A 17,280-nucleotide genomic window follows, 5' to 3' on the forward strand; every position below is an offset into this window, starting at 1 on the left:
TGAGGTGACGAACGTGTTAACTTGATGGCAGGAATCCTTTCAGGATACATACCAATTCATCACATTGTACACTTCAAATATCTTACAATTTTATTTGAAAATTATACCTTAATAAAGTTAGAAAAAAAAGTCACAGAACCTGAAGCAAACAAACACTGGAAAAAAAAAACCCTTTTAATATAGGATTTGTCAGGACTTCCCTGGTGGCTCAGTGGTTAAGAATCCACCTGTCGATGCAGGGGACACGGGTTCGAGCCCTGGTCCGGAAGGTCCCACATGCCGCGGAGCCGCTAAGCCCGTGCGCCACAACTACTGAACCTGCGCTCTAGAGCCCACGAGCCACAACTACTGAAGTCTGCGCGCCTAGAGCCCGTGCTCCACAACAGGAGAAGCCACCGCAGTGAGAAGACAACGCACCGCAGTGAAGAGTAGCCCCCGCTTGCCGCAACTAGAGAAAGCCCGCGTGCAGCAACGAAGACCCGACGCAGCCAGAAATAAATAAAAAAATTTATTAAAAAAAAAAAGTATATATATATAGTATTTGTCATGTTCTGGGTAGGATAGTAATGTTTTTTAGCATTGAGAAGAATTTGAAGTTGATTGGAGGGAAGGGATCAGAAGGCATTAGACGAGAAAGAATGAACAGTGAAGGCCAAGTTTGAGGGCAGGAGCGAGCCTGAAAGGCAGAAACTGCGTGAACTTCAGAGAGTGGTAGGTGAGGGGAAGATGAAGAGGAGACTCATCACGATCAAAAGCCCAACCACTGCTCTGGGGGTGTCCTCACACCCTGCCTTTTCTGAGAAACTGCTGCTTCCCCTCCAGGAGGGACCCAGGAGAAACCAGATGTGCCTAGTGAAGGCTGTTTGCCCCTGAGTCAGTCTGATTTTCCAAGGAATTTAGAGTTTGGAATAGGAAATGCTAGTCTCAACCTAGGCTGGTCCCTTGAGCTGGGAACACAGAAATGAAACAGCTGTGAGGCATTTGTGTGCCTGAAGAAACAGTGAAAGCTGATGCCCTGAAAAGGAAGTGTGAATCAGGGAGGAAGGATCACTTCGCTCCAGAGCGAGTGAAGCCTGAGCAAGTGATGCCTTAAGGTTTTCTTCCTCATCCTCCGAACCCCCAAGCCTGGCTCTGCTTCTGCCTTTGAGTTCAAGAGATACCCTCTGTCTTACTGCCACGTGCCCGTTTGCGCTTGAGTCCATGCCAGTGGGCATCTGCGACTTGTCGCTGCGAGTATCTGACTCAGCCTTGCCCTGACTGTACACCTCCCAGTTCCTGTCTTTTTACTTTCTCCTGGATCTGTGATCTTTAAAGTGGAAGAACCGAGCCATGCATGTCCCTATTGATGCCTCTGCGGTGTTGAGCTGAAAATAGTGCGGGAAACGTGAGGACAAGTAAAGATGAAAAGCAGAAAGAAATATCCTGTTATCTTTCATTTCTTTGGACAGTACATTCAACTAATTTTAAGTGTTTCTTCCATCCAAATGCCGTGCAATGTACAAAGGTAGAGTGTTTAATACTACAGGTGATTCCCATCTTCATGGTGTGTACGGTCTAGTGGGGGAGGCAGACCTCAGATGAGTACCGTGCATGGTGCATGGTGTGGTATAACCAAAGAAGTAGGTGTAATGCCACATGGTCACAAAGGGTCCCCAAGCAAGGTCTGTTTTAAACCCTGCTGTCTACAGAGAATTTGGGGTTTCCTATAAGCTGATTTTTATGGATAAGTGAGAAATAAGAGCATATCCTTATCAAATATTCTTTCAAAAATAATATCTTCTTGACATATCTCACGTAGTAGCTGGAAAGTAGCCTATGACATGATCAAGTTACAGCCTGCCCAGCTGGGACCTGCCTGACCTTGGATACCAGAGGGACCTTCCTGAGGGTACAGAGTTAAGGTTTCAGTTATAGCCATAAATGTGATTATTTGTTCCAGGCTTCTAATAGATACCATTTCAGCCACCGTGTTTGCATCACACTACAGAGGAAAAACAACACATGAAAAGCACAGACATTCCTATTTTCATGATTGAGTTATTTTAGATTTACTTTACCAACTAGGTTTGCTATTCATGGCATCAGACAAAGGAGTGGAGGAGAGAGCGCAAGCAGGAGCCAGGGTGGCAGGTGTTTGAGATTTTTCTTACTCTGCGGTATTGGGTATCAGGTCTGGGCCTTTATTGCCAACTTTTCCCCTATGGAGAATAGTTAAAGCAACGTGGCTGCCAAAGGTGTAGTGAATAGGTTAAGAGGGCCAGCATCTCAGGCCTGAGTGAGGGTTAGGCAATTGGAAAACCTCTGTGGATTCTGTCATTGCCAGGACAGGCAGGTGGAATTTACTTTGGCTCCTAAGCGTTTATGGATTTGTCCCCAAAACAAAACAGAAGGTGGTTTTTCAAAGGTAATTACAAATGAAAGGTACACCTAATAACTAAAATGACCGATTTTGTCGTATTTCCAGCTCTCTGCCTTGGCCTGGCGTGATGGCATTTGCCCAGTCTGAGGCTGTGGTTGTGCCCCTTCAGTTTTCCCACCACTGTGGCCACTTTATCATTTGCTCAGCTAACTTTTAAAGTATAGAATCTCTACTCAGTGAAGTAGGTCAGACGGAGAAAGACAAATACCATGTGATTTCCCTCATGTGGAATATAAAGCACCAACAAACAAAATAAATGAACAAACCAAATAAAAGTTAACACATAGATACAGCGAGAAGAGAGTAGTGGTAACCTGGGGGAAGGGGAGGCAAAATGGATAAAAGGGATCAACTGTATGGTGACAGACAGAAACTAAATTTTTGGTGGTAAACACGCTATAAGGTATGCAGAAATAGAAATATAATTTTGTACACATGAAACTTATGTAATGTTATAAACCAGTGTTACCGCAATAAAAAATACATCTAAAATTTTAAAAAAGTTTAAAATTTAAACAAATAAATAATAGCTAAAAAATAAACAAGTATAGGAACCCTAGTCCTCACTGAAAAACTTAATTTTGCACTCTCTGCTTTCCAGTTTTTATCAACAGCCTGGTTGAGAGAAAGGCTGTTTATTATTTACGGTGGGCAGCATGAAGGACATGCAGTTGATTATTCATCTGTATCCTGAGATTTCCTGCTTTGTGTCAGCCTTCTGCAGAAACGCCTTCGTTCACTATGCCCTCAGCGCATATTGCTGTGTGTATACATGAAATGCTTTATCTGCTTTTGAAGTAGTTGTCTACCATCGTGCTCAGCGCCCCTTTGAAGAAACACCAAGGGAGATTACTTTTCAGGTAGGAGAGCCAGAAACCCTGCCTTTCTCTAAGGCAGAACCTCCCATCCTGTGTGCTACAGGATACTGGAATGATCCAAATGGATTACAGGCCCCGAGAACTGATTCGTTTAGCTGGGCAGGGGTGATCCAGTCATCTGGGCCCTAGCAGTCTCTTCCATTTCCTGCAGGGACTGTTCACATCTAAGTTTCTGGGTGTATCATGAGGCGAAAAAGGTTAGGAGGAGCAGCTCTAAGGACCTGGTACGTAGTCCTTATGGGTAATGTGAAACATGGGATCTGTTATATTCCCAACGGATTTTTATTTTGATTTTCTTTCTGTTCTTTTATATATATTTTCCTCGCTCAAGACTTTTTGCTTATTTCTGTCGTTTGTTTTTATTGTATCTGCTTTTAAAGCCATTTCCAATTCTTTGTGAAATGAGGTAGGGAATGCATTGAATAAGTTATCTTAGTTAAGACAAATAGAGTGATGCAGTTTGAACACAGTCTTACTGTTTACATTAAATTCACCGAAAAATATGCATTGTTTAAGATTAGAGCATTCAGAATCGCTTGTAGGGTAACACCTGTGCCTGGGTGGGAAACTGGAATTTGATTTTCATTTCTGCTACCAATTTGCTGACTCACTTCGGGCAAGTCCTTTCATTTTGTCTGCTCTGAACCTAACAGATAAACTGTCCATTTTCTTTGTTCTCAGATTTTGGTTATATGTCAAATAAGTATTTGTAAAGTACTTTCAGGTTCTTGGAGTTACGCAATGTATACTGTCATTGCTGATCTTTTTTTTTTTTTGGCCACGCCATGCTGCTTGCGGGATCTTAGTTCCCCGACCAGGGATTGAACCTGGGCCACAGTAGTGAAAGTGACGAGCCCTAACCACTGAACCACCAGGGAATTCCCCTATCATTGCTGACCTTAACGCAGAGGGATTAGGAAAGATTGGCTAATTTGTGAGGTTGTGGCTGGATTGGTTTTCTTTTCCCATTTGTTGGAACTGTAGTCTTAGAACAACTTGAAATTGAGAATTTAGAAAATTAAAATGATTAACATGTTCATATTGATATGTTTATATTTGGGATGGAAATGAGTTATTTTGTATGTAAATCGCAAATGTTAATTTTCCCATTGGTGAGGTCCAAGGATTTAGGACAATGGAGGTGGTTCGTGTGCTGTCCTACCCCTTCTGCTGGGTTTATTGGAGCTTGGGGGGAAATTCATGTGGGAAGATTAGTGATTGAAAAGTATTTAAAATAATGAATTTGGTATTTCTGTTTTTATAAGATAGTGATTGTTTGGGTGACTTTTAGACAATATCTTTAACTCAGTTGAGGGAGTTTTTTGGCAGTGGGGATTATGTGTATAATCGGGAAATGCTCATCCTGTTGTTTAATTTATATCTTATTTCAGATAACTTCTTGGTTCCCAGCTGTGAAGTCTGTTGCTCCTTTGTTGGTTTCTTTTTGGTATAGGTTGTATTATAGAACCATGTGTAGAAAACAACTTGTTGTTTTTACTATTGACATTTCCAAAATTAATAGTATAATCTGGTCTTTTAATTCTCTGTGTACCAAGAAGAAAAGGTGCCCATGGAACTTTGATATTTAACAAAAGTGAAGGAAAACATAAATTATCCAAACTGAAGATAACAGATATTAATTAATCTGAATAATTATAGCATTTATTTAGCATACTCTTATTTGATTTTCATCTGACAGAGTAATTTAAAGCTTACTGTAGTTAGATCACTTCACTGTAACTTAAAACCTGTCTGGGAGAAGAAGGGACCACTGCCAACTCACTGTAATTTTGCTGATGTTACTCAGACTAAATTAAAAGAAAACAAAGGGTTAATTTCAGTTGAGTGCATAAAATACCTGATTTAAACAAAAAACCCTTTTTAATGCTAGGCAATTGAAGTCCTAAATATAAGTGTTCTTAATAAAGTAAAAAATGGGGGGCTTCCCTGGTGGCACAGTGGTTGAGAATCTGCCTGCCAATGCAGGGGACACGGGTTCGAGCCCTGGTCTGGGAAGATCCCACATGCCGTGGAGCAACTAGGCCCGTGAGCCACAGCTACTGAGCCTGCGCGTCTGGAGCCTGTGCTCCGCAACAAGAGAGGCCGCGATGGTGAGAGGCCCGCGCACCGCGATGAAGAGTGGCTCCCGCTTGCCGCAACTAGAGAAAGCCCTCGCACGGAAACGCAGACCCAACACAGCCATAAATAAATAAATAAAATTAAAAACAAAAAAAATGGGCTGAATATTGTAAACCTAATAAATATTATCTTGTGACGCACAGTTGAATGGAACAGTGTCCATGAACTAAATCTTTGCTTTGTGGTGATGGGGTGCTCTTGGAAAGCCTCTCTATTCAAGGCCCTCTTATCATAGGATCCTGACATTTAACTTCACCAGGATGCCTTTGACACCTGAAGTTTTATTCACAGAAGTACTGTTGCTTATTTCAAGTTCCCACCAGCACATCCCATGAAGATTAGTGTCTCCTGCCAAATAATGCCTTTGGCATTGTAGAGCTGTCAGAGTGATTGAAATCCACAGTTCAACCTTCAACAGAACTTGTGTTTATTTGAGTAAAGTTCAACCGATCAGCAAAGGACAGGAAATAAATTAGTCATAAAATGAAAGAATTATAGGTATAAATAATAGAAATTGGGAAACTTTCCCCCAAATAGAAGTATTTTGAGAATGCCTCCTCTCAATTTACATTTTTTAAGAAAACAAAAGCAATATTTTTTCTTAGATGGCCCGTGGGATAAAAGTGTTAGAAATACAAGTAGCCAGTTTCTCGCTAATCCACTTAATTATTGCTCTGTTGAAGTTGATGTTGGTTTCAGGAGCTCATTTTTGCCTAGGGCTCATATCCTGAGCTTTTCCCCCTTCAAATTATATAGTCATTAATATAATCACCCAGACTGGTGTTTCTCTTTATTTTCACCCTCCCTAAATTTTAAGCTGAAAACCTGCCTTAAACTAGAAATATTTCATTTTTAAGAAACACTCAGTGTTATGAAAGTGTTTAATTTTAAAGATAAGATTCTGACAGGCCATCAAGGTCTAAAGTCCTGACACTAATATAAGAGAATATTATTTCCCATTACCGATAGATCCCTACAAATTTCTTTCCTATCGTATTTGTACTTTTCATATCTTGCTTCCTAAAATTTTGCCAGGTACACATCTTCTGATTGTCATCAGTCTGAGACAGAACGGAGATGGCAAATCTCGATCAGATAGCTTGGAAAATGAGAATTCTTCTCTCATTTCTAGATGAAATGTATTTCATCTAGAGTTTTGGCATGCAGTTTTGATAGAGGAGTCCGTAGAGGGGAGCTGCATTGTAATTTTGTAGTCCTGGTTGGCCACTGTGCTCGGCTTGTGGAGAATGCAGTTTTAAGGTGGGAGGATAGAACAGCCTCTCAGCCAAGTTCATCTCTGACCTGAACTTTTAGCCATCAGAGAGACCCAATTATTTCTTCATCGACTAACAAATTATTAGCGTTATAGCATTTAAAGCCAAATTCTTCTTTGGGAAACATCACATCTTTGCAACCTGGCTATAAATATTGTGTTTAAATCATATTTTGTTTGTTTCCTACCTTATTCTTCCTTCCAAAGGATTCCCTTTACCATTTGGTCATAATTACCATTACTTTACTGTGTCTTATTATGCTTTGCCAGACAGTTTTGCCCTTTGATATTTTCTTGCATGGATGGATAGGCGCTTATTTTGTATGGGCCATAGCACTGGTCTTTCAGAGGTTGCTTTTTTCATTAACTTCTGGTGAGTTGAAGTTAGAAGGATCTCTGTGTCAATTTATCTACTCCCCCAACACCCCAAAAGAAAGACATTTACTATAACAACAAATGTGGGCATTAGTATTTCTTTCAATTCATTTCTTTCCTCCTTGGCCTTGCGGGGCCTTTGGGTAACCAATGCAAGGCCTCTTCCTATGGGAGTGTCACAGTTGGGAAATGGTTTGAGGACCATCATAAGACTCACCTACCAAAAGTCTTTACACACACACACACACATACGCACGCACACACACACAACAGGGTTGCTTGGTGTTTTACCATAATGCCCCTTTGAAGGCATGTTTGTACCTTTGGGGGCACCTGGGAGGTAATGCTCTCTGTCTCTGGCAATCCCCTGTCTATAACCATCTGGGTTCAAGCATATGGGTTCTGCAACAACAGAATTTCTGTTAAAACTTCTTTTGTTTATGGTCCTTTATAGGAAAAGTCTTTCCTTTTGAATTCTGGTGGCGTTTCTTACTATCAGTATAAAGTGATGTGGACTAAGGAGGTGACATTGGGGACAAGTTTTATATTATAGGCCCTATATATAGTTGGTGTCACAATCTATAAATTCCTGATGGCAGCTATAATACCTTATATATCATTGCATCACATGCCTTGAACATAGTAAGCATTCTAAATTTTTGTTGAAGAATAACAAGAAATTTAGTAAATGGGGGAAAAATAAGGAATAAAGAAATAGCAATGATGATTTAAGGGTAGCCTGTGCAGTATTGTAAAAAAGTCTTTTAAATCACATTCAAAGATCAGTGGGTTTTCTAATTATTATATAACCAGGTAGGAACTTTGGAGTAAATCATACAGGAAATACTTTTATATGGCCAGGCAGGCAGCTAAGTGATAAGATTTTTCTCGACTATGTGTAGCCATTTGGGCTGCAGTCAAGTTTTGCTTCATACACTCATGCTTATATCTTAATAAATTGTTAGATATTTAAAATTTTTAACAGGAGTAGCAAAATAATAAGTAAAGACAATGTTATAGGGATAATCTCAAACACAAGAACTGTGTTTAGTTTTTCCAGGTATATTTTTATGTGTGTATGTACTTTATGTAGTACCATAATCAGTGTATTTTTTTCTTTTGCTTTTTTCCGCTAACATGATAGTTTTCCATGAAATCATTAAATTTTAATCCTGCACACATGTTATGGGATTATGACACCTGGTGTCTTAGCATCTGTGTAGAGATTTTGCCAACATAGTTTATAGGCCAAAGGCAAGTAAGACTGGCTTTCTTAGGGCAGTGCATTAAATATCGTTTGATTGCTTTTTTTCCAGCAGTGTTCTTTTGGGAATCTAGTTTAAATTTGTGGCTAAACCAGAAGAAGATATTCTGCTGTACTGGTGGAAGTTTGTGGGTGGGGGGGGGGATTATTTTTTATATATTTCTATTTTCTAAATATATCATGTTTGAAAATTAGAAAAAAGTAAGTACTTTATGCAGTTTAGAAGATTTTGTAGTTGTGGTTCAGGGGCCTTTTATAGAGAATCAAAAAAATGTTACCAAGTGATGTGTTTATCAAGTGGTTCTGTTAGTAGAATTTGAAGTTCTTTTATAGTTTAAAGATAACCTAAGTTGGGTATTTGAATATAGGACTGTGTGTTTGAATTATGTCTTTGAACCTCCTCCAGCTTTTTTTTCCTGTGTGACCTTGGGTAAGACATCTAATCATACCTGAAAAGTAAGAATAAAAACACTTGATGCCGATTATGATTTTGATGATGGGTAGTTCATGACCTACAGCGCTACTGTGAAGATGCGGGGAGAAGTCTAAAAGTTACGTTGAGGCCTTTAGAACACTATTTCAGTATAGAATAAGTTGTCGAAAGGCCCCCATTCTGATGAACAGCATAGACAGAGAAAGCTGGGAACCGGAAGCTGACTTGGCCCCTCGTGGCTTCCAAGCACGCTTCGTTTACTCAGGCTTGGTGGTACTCAGGAAGTCAGTCCTGCAGAACTGGGAGACCCTGCCCAGGACTGAGTGAGCTGACTCACCTGATTTCTTTCCTCTGGAGCCGGGCCCTGTGTCGAGTTGGTTCTCTTTTAGATTGACACAAAGCCTCCGTCTTTTTCCAATTGGCAGCCTCCAGCGTATGCCTTGAGTACTGAGAGTAAAAGACTTCTGTTACTCCACATGCCCCAAATCAGTTCTGAATAAAAAAATAGATTTCTGTACTTGGCGGGGCGGGGGGCGAGGGGGTAATAAGAGCTTTCTTTAGTTTCCTTAGTTCAGAAAAAATTGGTTATTTCCATTAAAGATGGGGTTTGCTTGGAAGAGATAGATTGGTGACAGAAGGCTTATGCAGCACAAAATATTGTTAATCTAGTCAAAGCAAATTTAGACTTGATACTGACAGAAGAGCCGAGACCACGCCCCTTGGAACTTGTCCAGTTTGAGAATATCTTATTTGTTATATTCATTAAAAGGATAACTGAAAAACTAGGGGTTAGTTGTAAAATTACTGTTTTTATTTTTTGGTGAGTGGGAGTTAAATGAACTGTTTGTCAGGAAATTGTGGGAAAAAAATAGTCATACACTTTGCGCTAGTCACTCCTGAATCCATGAGAATCATCGTTTTGTTAATTTCATCAACATGTTCATTTCTTTCAGCTCCATGTTCATGCATGTCTTTTAACCCGGAAACAAGAAGACTGTCCATAGGTCTAGACAATGGTACAATCTCAGTAAGTACACATAAATAAGATTTTCAGTTGAAATACTTCCCTTCCTGTGGAGTATGTATATGTGTCTTGTGATGAGAATTATTTATTAGTTTTTTTTTTTTTCAAATTAACAAATTAATTTTCTTGCTAAGTTAAGCGGAAATTGCAGTGCAGCCAATTCTGGTGAGGTGCAGGGAGAGCTCTCATCAGTCTCAGCTTAAATGCTGACGAGATTCAGCTTGACTTACACGCTCACAGCGGCTAGAATAGTAGGGGCATTACCAGGCCACGGAGTGAACTACATGATCTGCGGGTTGGCGAGAGCAAGCTGTGATACTAGTGACTTTGATCAGATGGTTAATCGTGGTGTCACACGATTCCCCACGCAAGTGACAGAACACGAGGGAAACGGCTCTCTTAGACCTGAGTGTCTGATCTTGTCTTTGATACTTGATGTTGTCCTCCTTCCTCTTTCTGCTCCTCGCTGTCTTCCCAACGCCCTCTAGCAGGTGAATAGAATTCTGTCAATTGGTACGAATTCGTTAAGAAAGCAGAGAATCTAGATTTTAGTCTGTCGGGTAGATCCAGATAAATACTAGACCCTCCGGTTATAGATCTTGAAGGAACTGAAGTGATCAGAGACTGGAATTTCAGGTTTTACTACTTAATCATATTTTTGCATATTTATTTTCAGCTAATATATTAACTAGTAAGACAGCTGACCTGGTAAATTCTCCGTTTTGGTATATTGTCCAGTATTGCCTTTAGAGACCCTGCTTTGGGACCTGGGAATTAGAGGACCCTCCTCTGGCCACACCTCCCCACAGGATGAGGGATCTGAGGGGCCAGGGGCATGTGCCCAGCCTAAGCCCTCACTCCGCCCACCCCCATGCTCTGGGTACCTGACTCTGGAATTTCCTGCTCCCAGACAGCTTAGGGCCTGCTTCTAGGGCCTGCATGGGCCTTTTCCCTGGGTCCATCCAGAGGAGGATAAAACTAATAAATGTACCCTTAGCCTGAAGGGTGCCCCAGGGGCAATGGTTTGAGGTGAGTAGGTGTCCGCACGTGTGGGCAAGGCCCCTCAAGGTGTCGATAGATCTGGGAATGGGAAAAGGGGTGTGGGCTGGCCCTCCCGTGTCACCACACTATGGTGTGGAACTTCAAGAGGTCTAAAAATTCCAACTTTGTACCTGTGCCTTCAGGTGGTTGAAGGTATAGTTGTCAAGACTGGAGGAAGAGACCATATTTAATAGTTTAACTTGATTTATAACTTTTACATATTTAGACACCTGGAATGTGGGTCTCCATTTCTAGTCTTTACCCAACCCCCCTGAGGGGTCTGAAGAGGTGAGCCTGACATTTGCTATTTGATCTTTAGTCAAAACACTTGTTTGGTGATCTTTATGGAAATTTTTAACAATATTGTTACATATAAATCAGTCCATTGACAAATATTTATGGAAGTCCTATAAGATCTAATGCATTGTAGATCTGTAAAACCTGTGCCTTAGGAGGACGGAAGAGAAGATCATGATACAGACCTTTGTCTTCTTTAAGGGGAGCCATTTTTAATAAGTGGGGTGTATGTATGATAAACTTGTTTTTAAAAGATAAGGGGAGATAACTGGATTGTTCAATGAACTGAAGTTTCACCACAAAGGAAAATCTGAAAAAATGAGCTGAGATCCATTTATTGCCCAGCAGTTCGTGCAATAGTATGTGTAACACTCACTGTCCGTGAAAAGCCTTATGTGTGTATAGCATATAGGTGATTCTTTGTATCTTTGAAATCAGTATAAGGGGTTAGTTGGTACCGATAAATTTGGCTTTGAAGGCAAGTTGAGAGCAAACTAAGTTATGGAGAGTTCTGGCTATTTATTGTAAATAAGAGAGGTTGTCTTAGCCATTATTCCTTTAGTAAATGAAACTGCCAGAGAATCAGAACTTAAATCAGGAACCGGACTAAAATGATTCCCTAGGTGTGTCAGCTCGGTGTTGAGATACCAAATCTTACCTTACCCGATCTTCTAAAAAAGATTAAGGACCTGGCTTGTATGAAATAATTTCCTTAAAAGTATTTCTTCTACGTTGCTGAAGAAGATGAGTTGTATAACCTACCTATTCTCATCTGAAGAACTGTAAAGAGCTCTGAGTTAGGGAACGATACAGTGAAAGAACAGGGTGTTTAAGGTTCAGAATTCTCATTGATCACTACAAAAATAACCGGTTCTTTACTGAAAATGCTTATACAGAGTCTCAGCTGTTTAATAGTTTACTTTCTGGACGTGAGAAATCCTTTTCAGAGACTATAAGTTTTCTGTTCCTTGAATATAGCAAATACATTTAGGAAGAAATACTATTGGCTAACTTATTTTGAAGCACAGAAAGGAGGAAATTGGAAAGTAAATCCTTATTTCGCTTTATTTTACTGAATAAAAGAGACTTAAGAGGCAGTTAACCTTGTGTAACTGAGTACTGTATTAAAGATGAAGTAGAGATAACAAATACAGACCATTCTTTCAGAAGTTTGGCCACAAATGGAAGGGGAGAGAGGGAGGGTGAGTGCTAGAACAAGATATGATAGTAGATGAACAGCAAAGAGGGTCCAGAACGATTTCAAGAATTTAGCTTTGGGAAAGAATGGGGAGACTTTCAATTTTTAGGATAGGGAAAGAAAGAGACAGTATTGAGATGTAAGGGAGGAATGACCTTTTATTTTTCTCATGAAGTAGCAAGTTAGATCACCTACTGAGAGAAGCAAAAATGTAGGTGGTATATTTTCATGTCTATAATTTTTGTTCTTTCTGATCGTGTAGCCCAGAACCCACTTCTGCCATCTTGGTCTACAGTCCCGATTATCTCTCAAGGTCTTGTTCACATGTTATCTTTTCATTCTCTCTCTCTCTCTCTTTTCCTTCCTTCCTTCCTTTCGACAGGTGGGTCCTGAGACCTCCCAAGTAAAATTAAAATTAATCACACACAGTACTCAGTAGGTTAGTTATATCACATTGCTTATTTAACCTGTTTTGTAAAAAGTTTTCAAGTCTGTCTCCTCCATTAAATTGTTGAGTATTAAGGAACTGGCCAGTCGTTTATTCATCTCCTCTCTCAGTGGATCTTAGTGTGGTACCTTGTGCATATTAGGGACTCAGTGAATAATTTGTTAAATAAGTTGTTGACTAAAGTATAAACACTATTATTATTAATATAGCTGGTTGTAATAAGTACCTGCTTAAATACTGAAATAGTTTATTGGTACAGTTCTATTGCTATTCAAAATGTTTTTCACAATGGAATTAACTTCCATAGGGGAAGAAGGTATGCCAGTAATTTAATTCATCCTGAGTTTGAGTTTTCAGAAATGCCTTCTGTTTCAATGTTGACAGAAGTCAGATTGTGCTAACTGCTATTCATACTGAAGCAGGACTTTAGATTTTTCTGTCATAAGGAGTCATATAGTCTAGCCAACCAACAAATATATAAATATCAACTGTGTGAAGAAGATTATGCTCAATTCTAACATGTGGCTCCTGGTCTCAAAGAACTTATTCAGTTGGGGCAAAATGAAAAATGAAGTTATGAAATACCTAACACATAGTAAAAAAAATAACAGCAAAAGTAGCAGTACCCCAGTGAGTGTGATGTTGGCAAGGCAATGAGGTCAGATAAGAGTAGGAGAGAATGGTCTGGGGCAGCTCCATGGAGACTGGATGTGAACTAGGATTTGATTAGCTGAAGATAGGAAGGAAAGGTATTTCAGACAAAATGAATGGCATGGGGAAAAAAAGATGATGCTCATCTTTATAAATATATTTTTTCTTCTTCATCACAACTCTTAGGGTGCCAAAATTTTTGTTAAAATCTTGCCAAGATAAATGCATAGTCACTGAAGATTATTCGAACAAGGCCCCAAAATGATAAAATCTCTGTTCTTTGTAGATCAATTTCATACATGTGTTATGGGAAGTTTGATTGGGATGAGAGGAAACAATTGCTGTGTATAATGGTTAGCACTCAGGATAGAGGTTATTGTATAAAAATAAATGATATTGACCATATATGGCTTTGTTGTTACTGTTTTGGTAGTTCTTGTGGTTATTATATTCTTAGAGTTCATATAGTTTATTCAAAGGAATGAGAGAGGAAAGAGAATAAACCTTTATTGAGCATCTACTATGTACCAGGCACTCTGCTTTACATATATCCCTTCATTCCAGCTTCACAGTAATTCTATGACGTAGGTGGTATTACTCACATTTTTCGGATAAGGAGACTAAGGCCTAGAGAGTTCACGAGCTTCTCCAGCTCACTTAGCCAGGAAGCAGCTCTCAGCAAAGCTAGGGACTCTGTGTGCCTTGAAGCCTGGGCTTTCTCCTCACCTCATGCTGCTGGCCAGGAGCCACTCCTGCGTCTGTTAAAGGCTTTCCATCCTTCCTGTTGCCTCATTTGTTTATGGGTCTGTCTCCTTCACTAGACTGTCAACTACATGAAGGCAGAGACCATATATGCTTCAGTGTTGTGTCCTGGACCACTATAGATGCTTTGTAAAAGGTCTGTTGAAGGAAGGAGAGAAAGCATTTCAGTTCCCATCGTCAAGATGCTACAACCAAAGTTGGGCACTTAACCAGCAGGATAAAATTACTCTCAACAGTTGAGTGTTATTGTGTGCATTTACAGAGTGCATTGTGTGTTTAAATGACCGGTTTGGGCGTGTAGAAGAATTTGATGTCCATGCGCTGCTTCCTGAAATTAATAACATCGATACATGAAGAAAGCAACTAAAAAACCTAAGTAGAAACGTTATGTGTTCCTGAATGTTTGTGGGACTGATAGAAATCCTTGGAGTTCCTTTCCTTGTAGATGTGTCAGTCTGGTCCCTGCCCACATCTTCACACTGGCTTCCTCTCTGTCTCTGTGTCTTCACATGGCCTTCTTATAAATCACCGTTTGAAGGGCTCACCCTAATCCAGTATGATCTCATTTTAGCTAATTACATCTGCAGAGACCTTAGTTCCAAATAAAGTCATATTCTGAGGTTCCATGTGGACATGAATTTTGGGAGGACACTGTTCAACTCAGTACAACTGGTAATAATATTGTATCTACAGAATTTCCCTAACAGTGTCCTAACAATTGATTAGGAAACCATTTTGTGAATGTGTAAAATGATGCCTTTGGGAAGAGGTACCTAAAGATATTAAAAGAGGGGGAGATAGGAAAAGATTAAAATTGAAAGGGACCTTAATTCTTCTATCTAATGCCACCTTCCCCTAGATTAAGTGACATGTATTATGTAGGTCACATGTCAAGATAGTGGTGGCAGAACTAGGACTTCCTTGATCACTGGACAAATTTTCTTATCATACCAGGCTGATTTCTTCACACAACTAGGACAACCCAGTTGCAAGGAATTGCCCTAGGATGGCCACTAATGAATTGGAAGCTTGTGTTATTCCATGCATCTGGCCATTGCTAAAAAAAATTTTTTTTAAAGAATTTGAGCCTTTAATGTAGCAAGGGGTTTTGGATGAGTTGTTTATTGCTATGGGTTATAATGAGCCTACAGGGACTGAACCCAAATGGTGAGGTCACGTTCTGCAGTGAAGAGACGTAACTTATGAATAAAGCACTTCAGCTGTACCCAAGCTGAGTGTACAGTCGGGCCACTCCTGCTGGAGGGAAAGTCCTCTTAAAACCTTCACCTTGATTGGCTCGGAGACAACAGTGCTATAGCCGACTGGCTCCTGTTTGTCAACCATCATGGCACATTTCAGGTTTTGTACTTAGAGAAGAATTGATGTTGCTTCTAGAATTTCCCTGCCTTCCAGGATTTCTAATGTGGTACCATACATGAAAAGTATCCTAATCATGAAGTCAACGGAGGCTGGATTTGAAGACAGTTTCAAGAGGTCCTGTATTCAGAGAAATGTGGACCTGGAATCTGTAGGGCTTCCTTTTAAACTCTTACATAATCTCAGTACTTACACTAGCTTATGATTGTCTCATTCTCCCATGGTTTCTACCACAAAAGACCATCATTTCTGAGTCATTTCATCACTCTATGGCCCTGGGCTTTCTAGTTTGGGGAGTTCCTTTTATAGACTGTTAGGTGGCCATTCTCTTCTGAGCTTGTGCTAATAAGTTATAGTAAACTTAAATATGTATAAATATATATCAATATTAAATACATTTATATATATATATATATCTTTTTTTCTGCTTAGCAGAACAAGAGTCCCTGAGTGCTGACATGCCACTTGCTTACTATTTATTCATACAGTATAATTCACTGAAGGTGGTTTTGTCAAAGAAAACACTTACTGTGATCATGGGAGTTGTGGTCCCTTCAGTTTTTGTGTGGGTCACCAACCTTCTCAGAACCTCTCAAGGACAAGCCTGTCTTTTCCAATTGTGTCATTGTATAGGTAGCCGTGTTGTCTTTTGTTCAGTACCTGAATGTTATCTAAAAACTTGGTCAAGTAGTACTGAATGCATATGCCAAGAGCTTTCTTTGGCCGCAAATTATTTTGTGGCACCTCCATTACAATTATGAATTTTTGAAGAACTTCTTGATCCCCCTTTTAGACCGATTCTGTAGCATGAATACTGGTAGGAACACCCAGATTGCCCTATATTTTAAACTGGGTGCTAAGGAGATCCTGTAGAGTGTGTGGTAGATCGAAATCATTTATACAATATCTACAGGAGGTATCTGCCACAAAGGATGGCCTCATTTTAAGGTCATTGTATTACTATTTTATTTATTGAAAAAATTTTTTTAGCCATGCCACGCAGCTTGCGGGATCTTAGTTCCCCGACCAGGGATTGAACCTGGGCCACAGCAGTGAAAGCTCTGAGTCCTAATCACTGGACCGCCAGGGAACTCCCTGTATTACTATTTTAGAAGGTGGTCATCTTCTTTTTATTGGAGTATAGTTGATTTACAAAGTTGTGTTAGTTTCAGGTGTACAGCAAAGTGAATCAGTTATACATATACATCTATCCACTGTTTTCTTTTTAGATTCTTTTGGTGGTCATCTTCTTATCTTGGCCATATCAAGCAGTGTATCTGTGGTTCAGAAAGGCAATGGCTAGGAACTGATGAGCGTATTATGTTCCAAGTTACTTTCCCTTTGTCTTATTCCTTAATAATCTCTCCCTCCCCCTGGATCCTTCCCATTGGCTTTTAAACACACTCAAGTTTCTTTTTATTAAAAACAAAAGTTGCGTATTAAAAACAACTCTCTTCCCTGTTCACCCAGTAGTCTCTCTCTCTTCTCTCATTATCAAACATCTCCAAAGACTTGTCTGTAGTTGCTGTCTACATTTCCTCCTTCCCCTCTTTACTGAAACCACTGCCATCTGGCCTCCAGTCCCATCAATCTAACCAAACAGCTCTGGCTGTGATTATACAAGCTCTCCACATGCATCTGTACAACTGACATGTTTAGGTCCTCATCGTGTTTGACCTCCCAGCAGCACTTAGCTCTGCT

At 39.9% G+C, this 17,280-nt stretch overlaps 1 protein-coding gene across 5 annotated transcripts in view; it reads left to right on the plus strand.

The window, feature by feature from the left end:
* WDFY2 (WD repeat and FYVE domain containing 2) overlaps nt 1-17,280 on the plus strand; it is a 172,520-nt gene that overhangs the window by 75,516 nt on the left and 79,724 nt on the right. For 4 of the 5 annotated variants that reach the window (XR_014255909.1, XR_014255910.1, XM_082434490.1 and 1 more), the window contains exon 3: nt 9,735-9,808. Coding sequence is in view for 3 of the 5 variants with exons in the window: in XM_082434490.1 (XP_082290616.1) it covers nt 9,735-9,808 (74 nt within the window). In the remaining 2 variants the exon portion in view is untranslated. Of the gene's footprint in view, nt 1-2,225; nt 3,280-9,734; nt 9,809-17,280 lie in introns of those variants that run through there. The other variant, XM_082434491.1, reaches the window with a different exon arrangement.

This window comes from Balaenoptera physalus, assembly GCF_965194825.1.
Source record: "Balaenoptera physalus genome assembly, chromosome: 18".
Taxonomy (NCBI): Eukaryota; Metazoa; Chordata; class Mammalia; order Artiodactyla; family Balaenopteridae; genus Balaenoptera; species Balaenoptera physalus.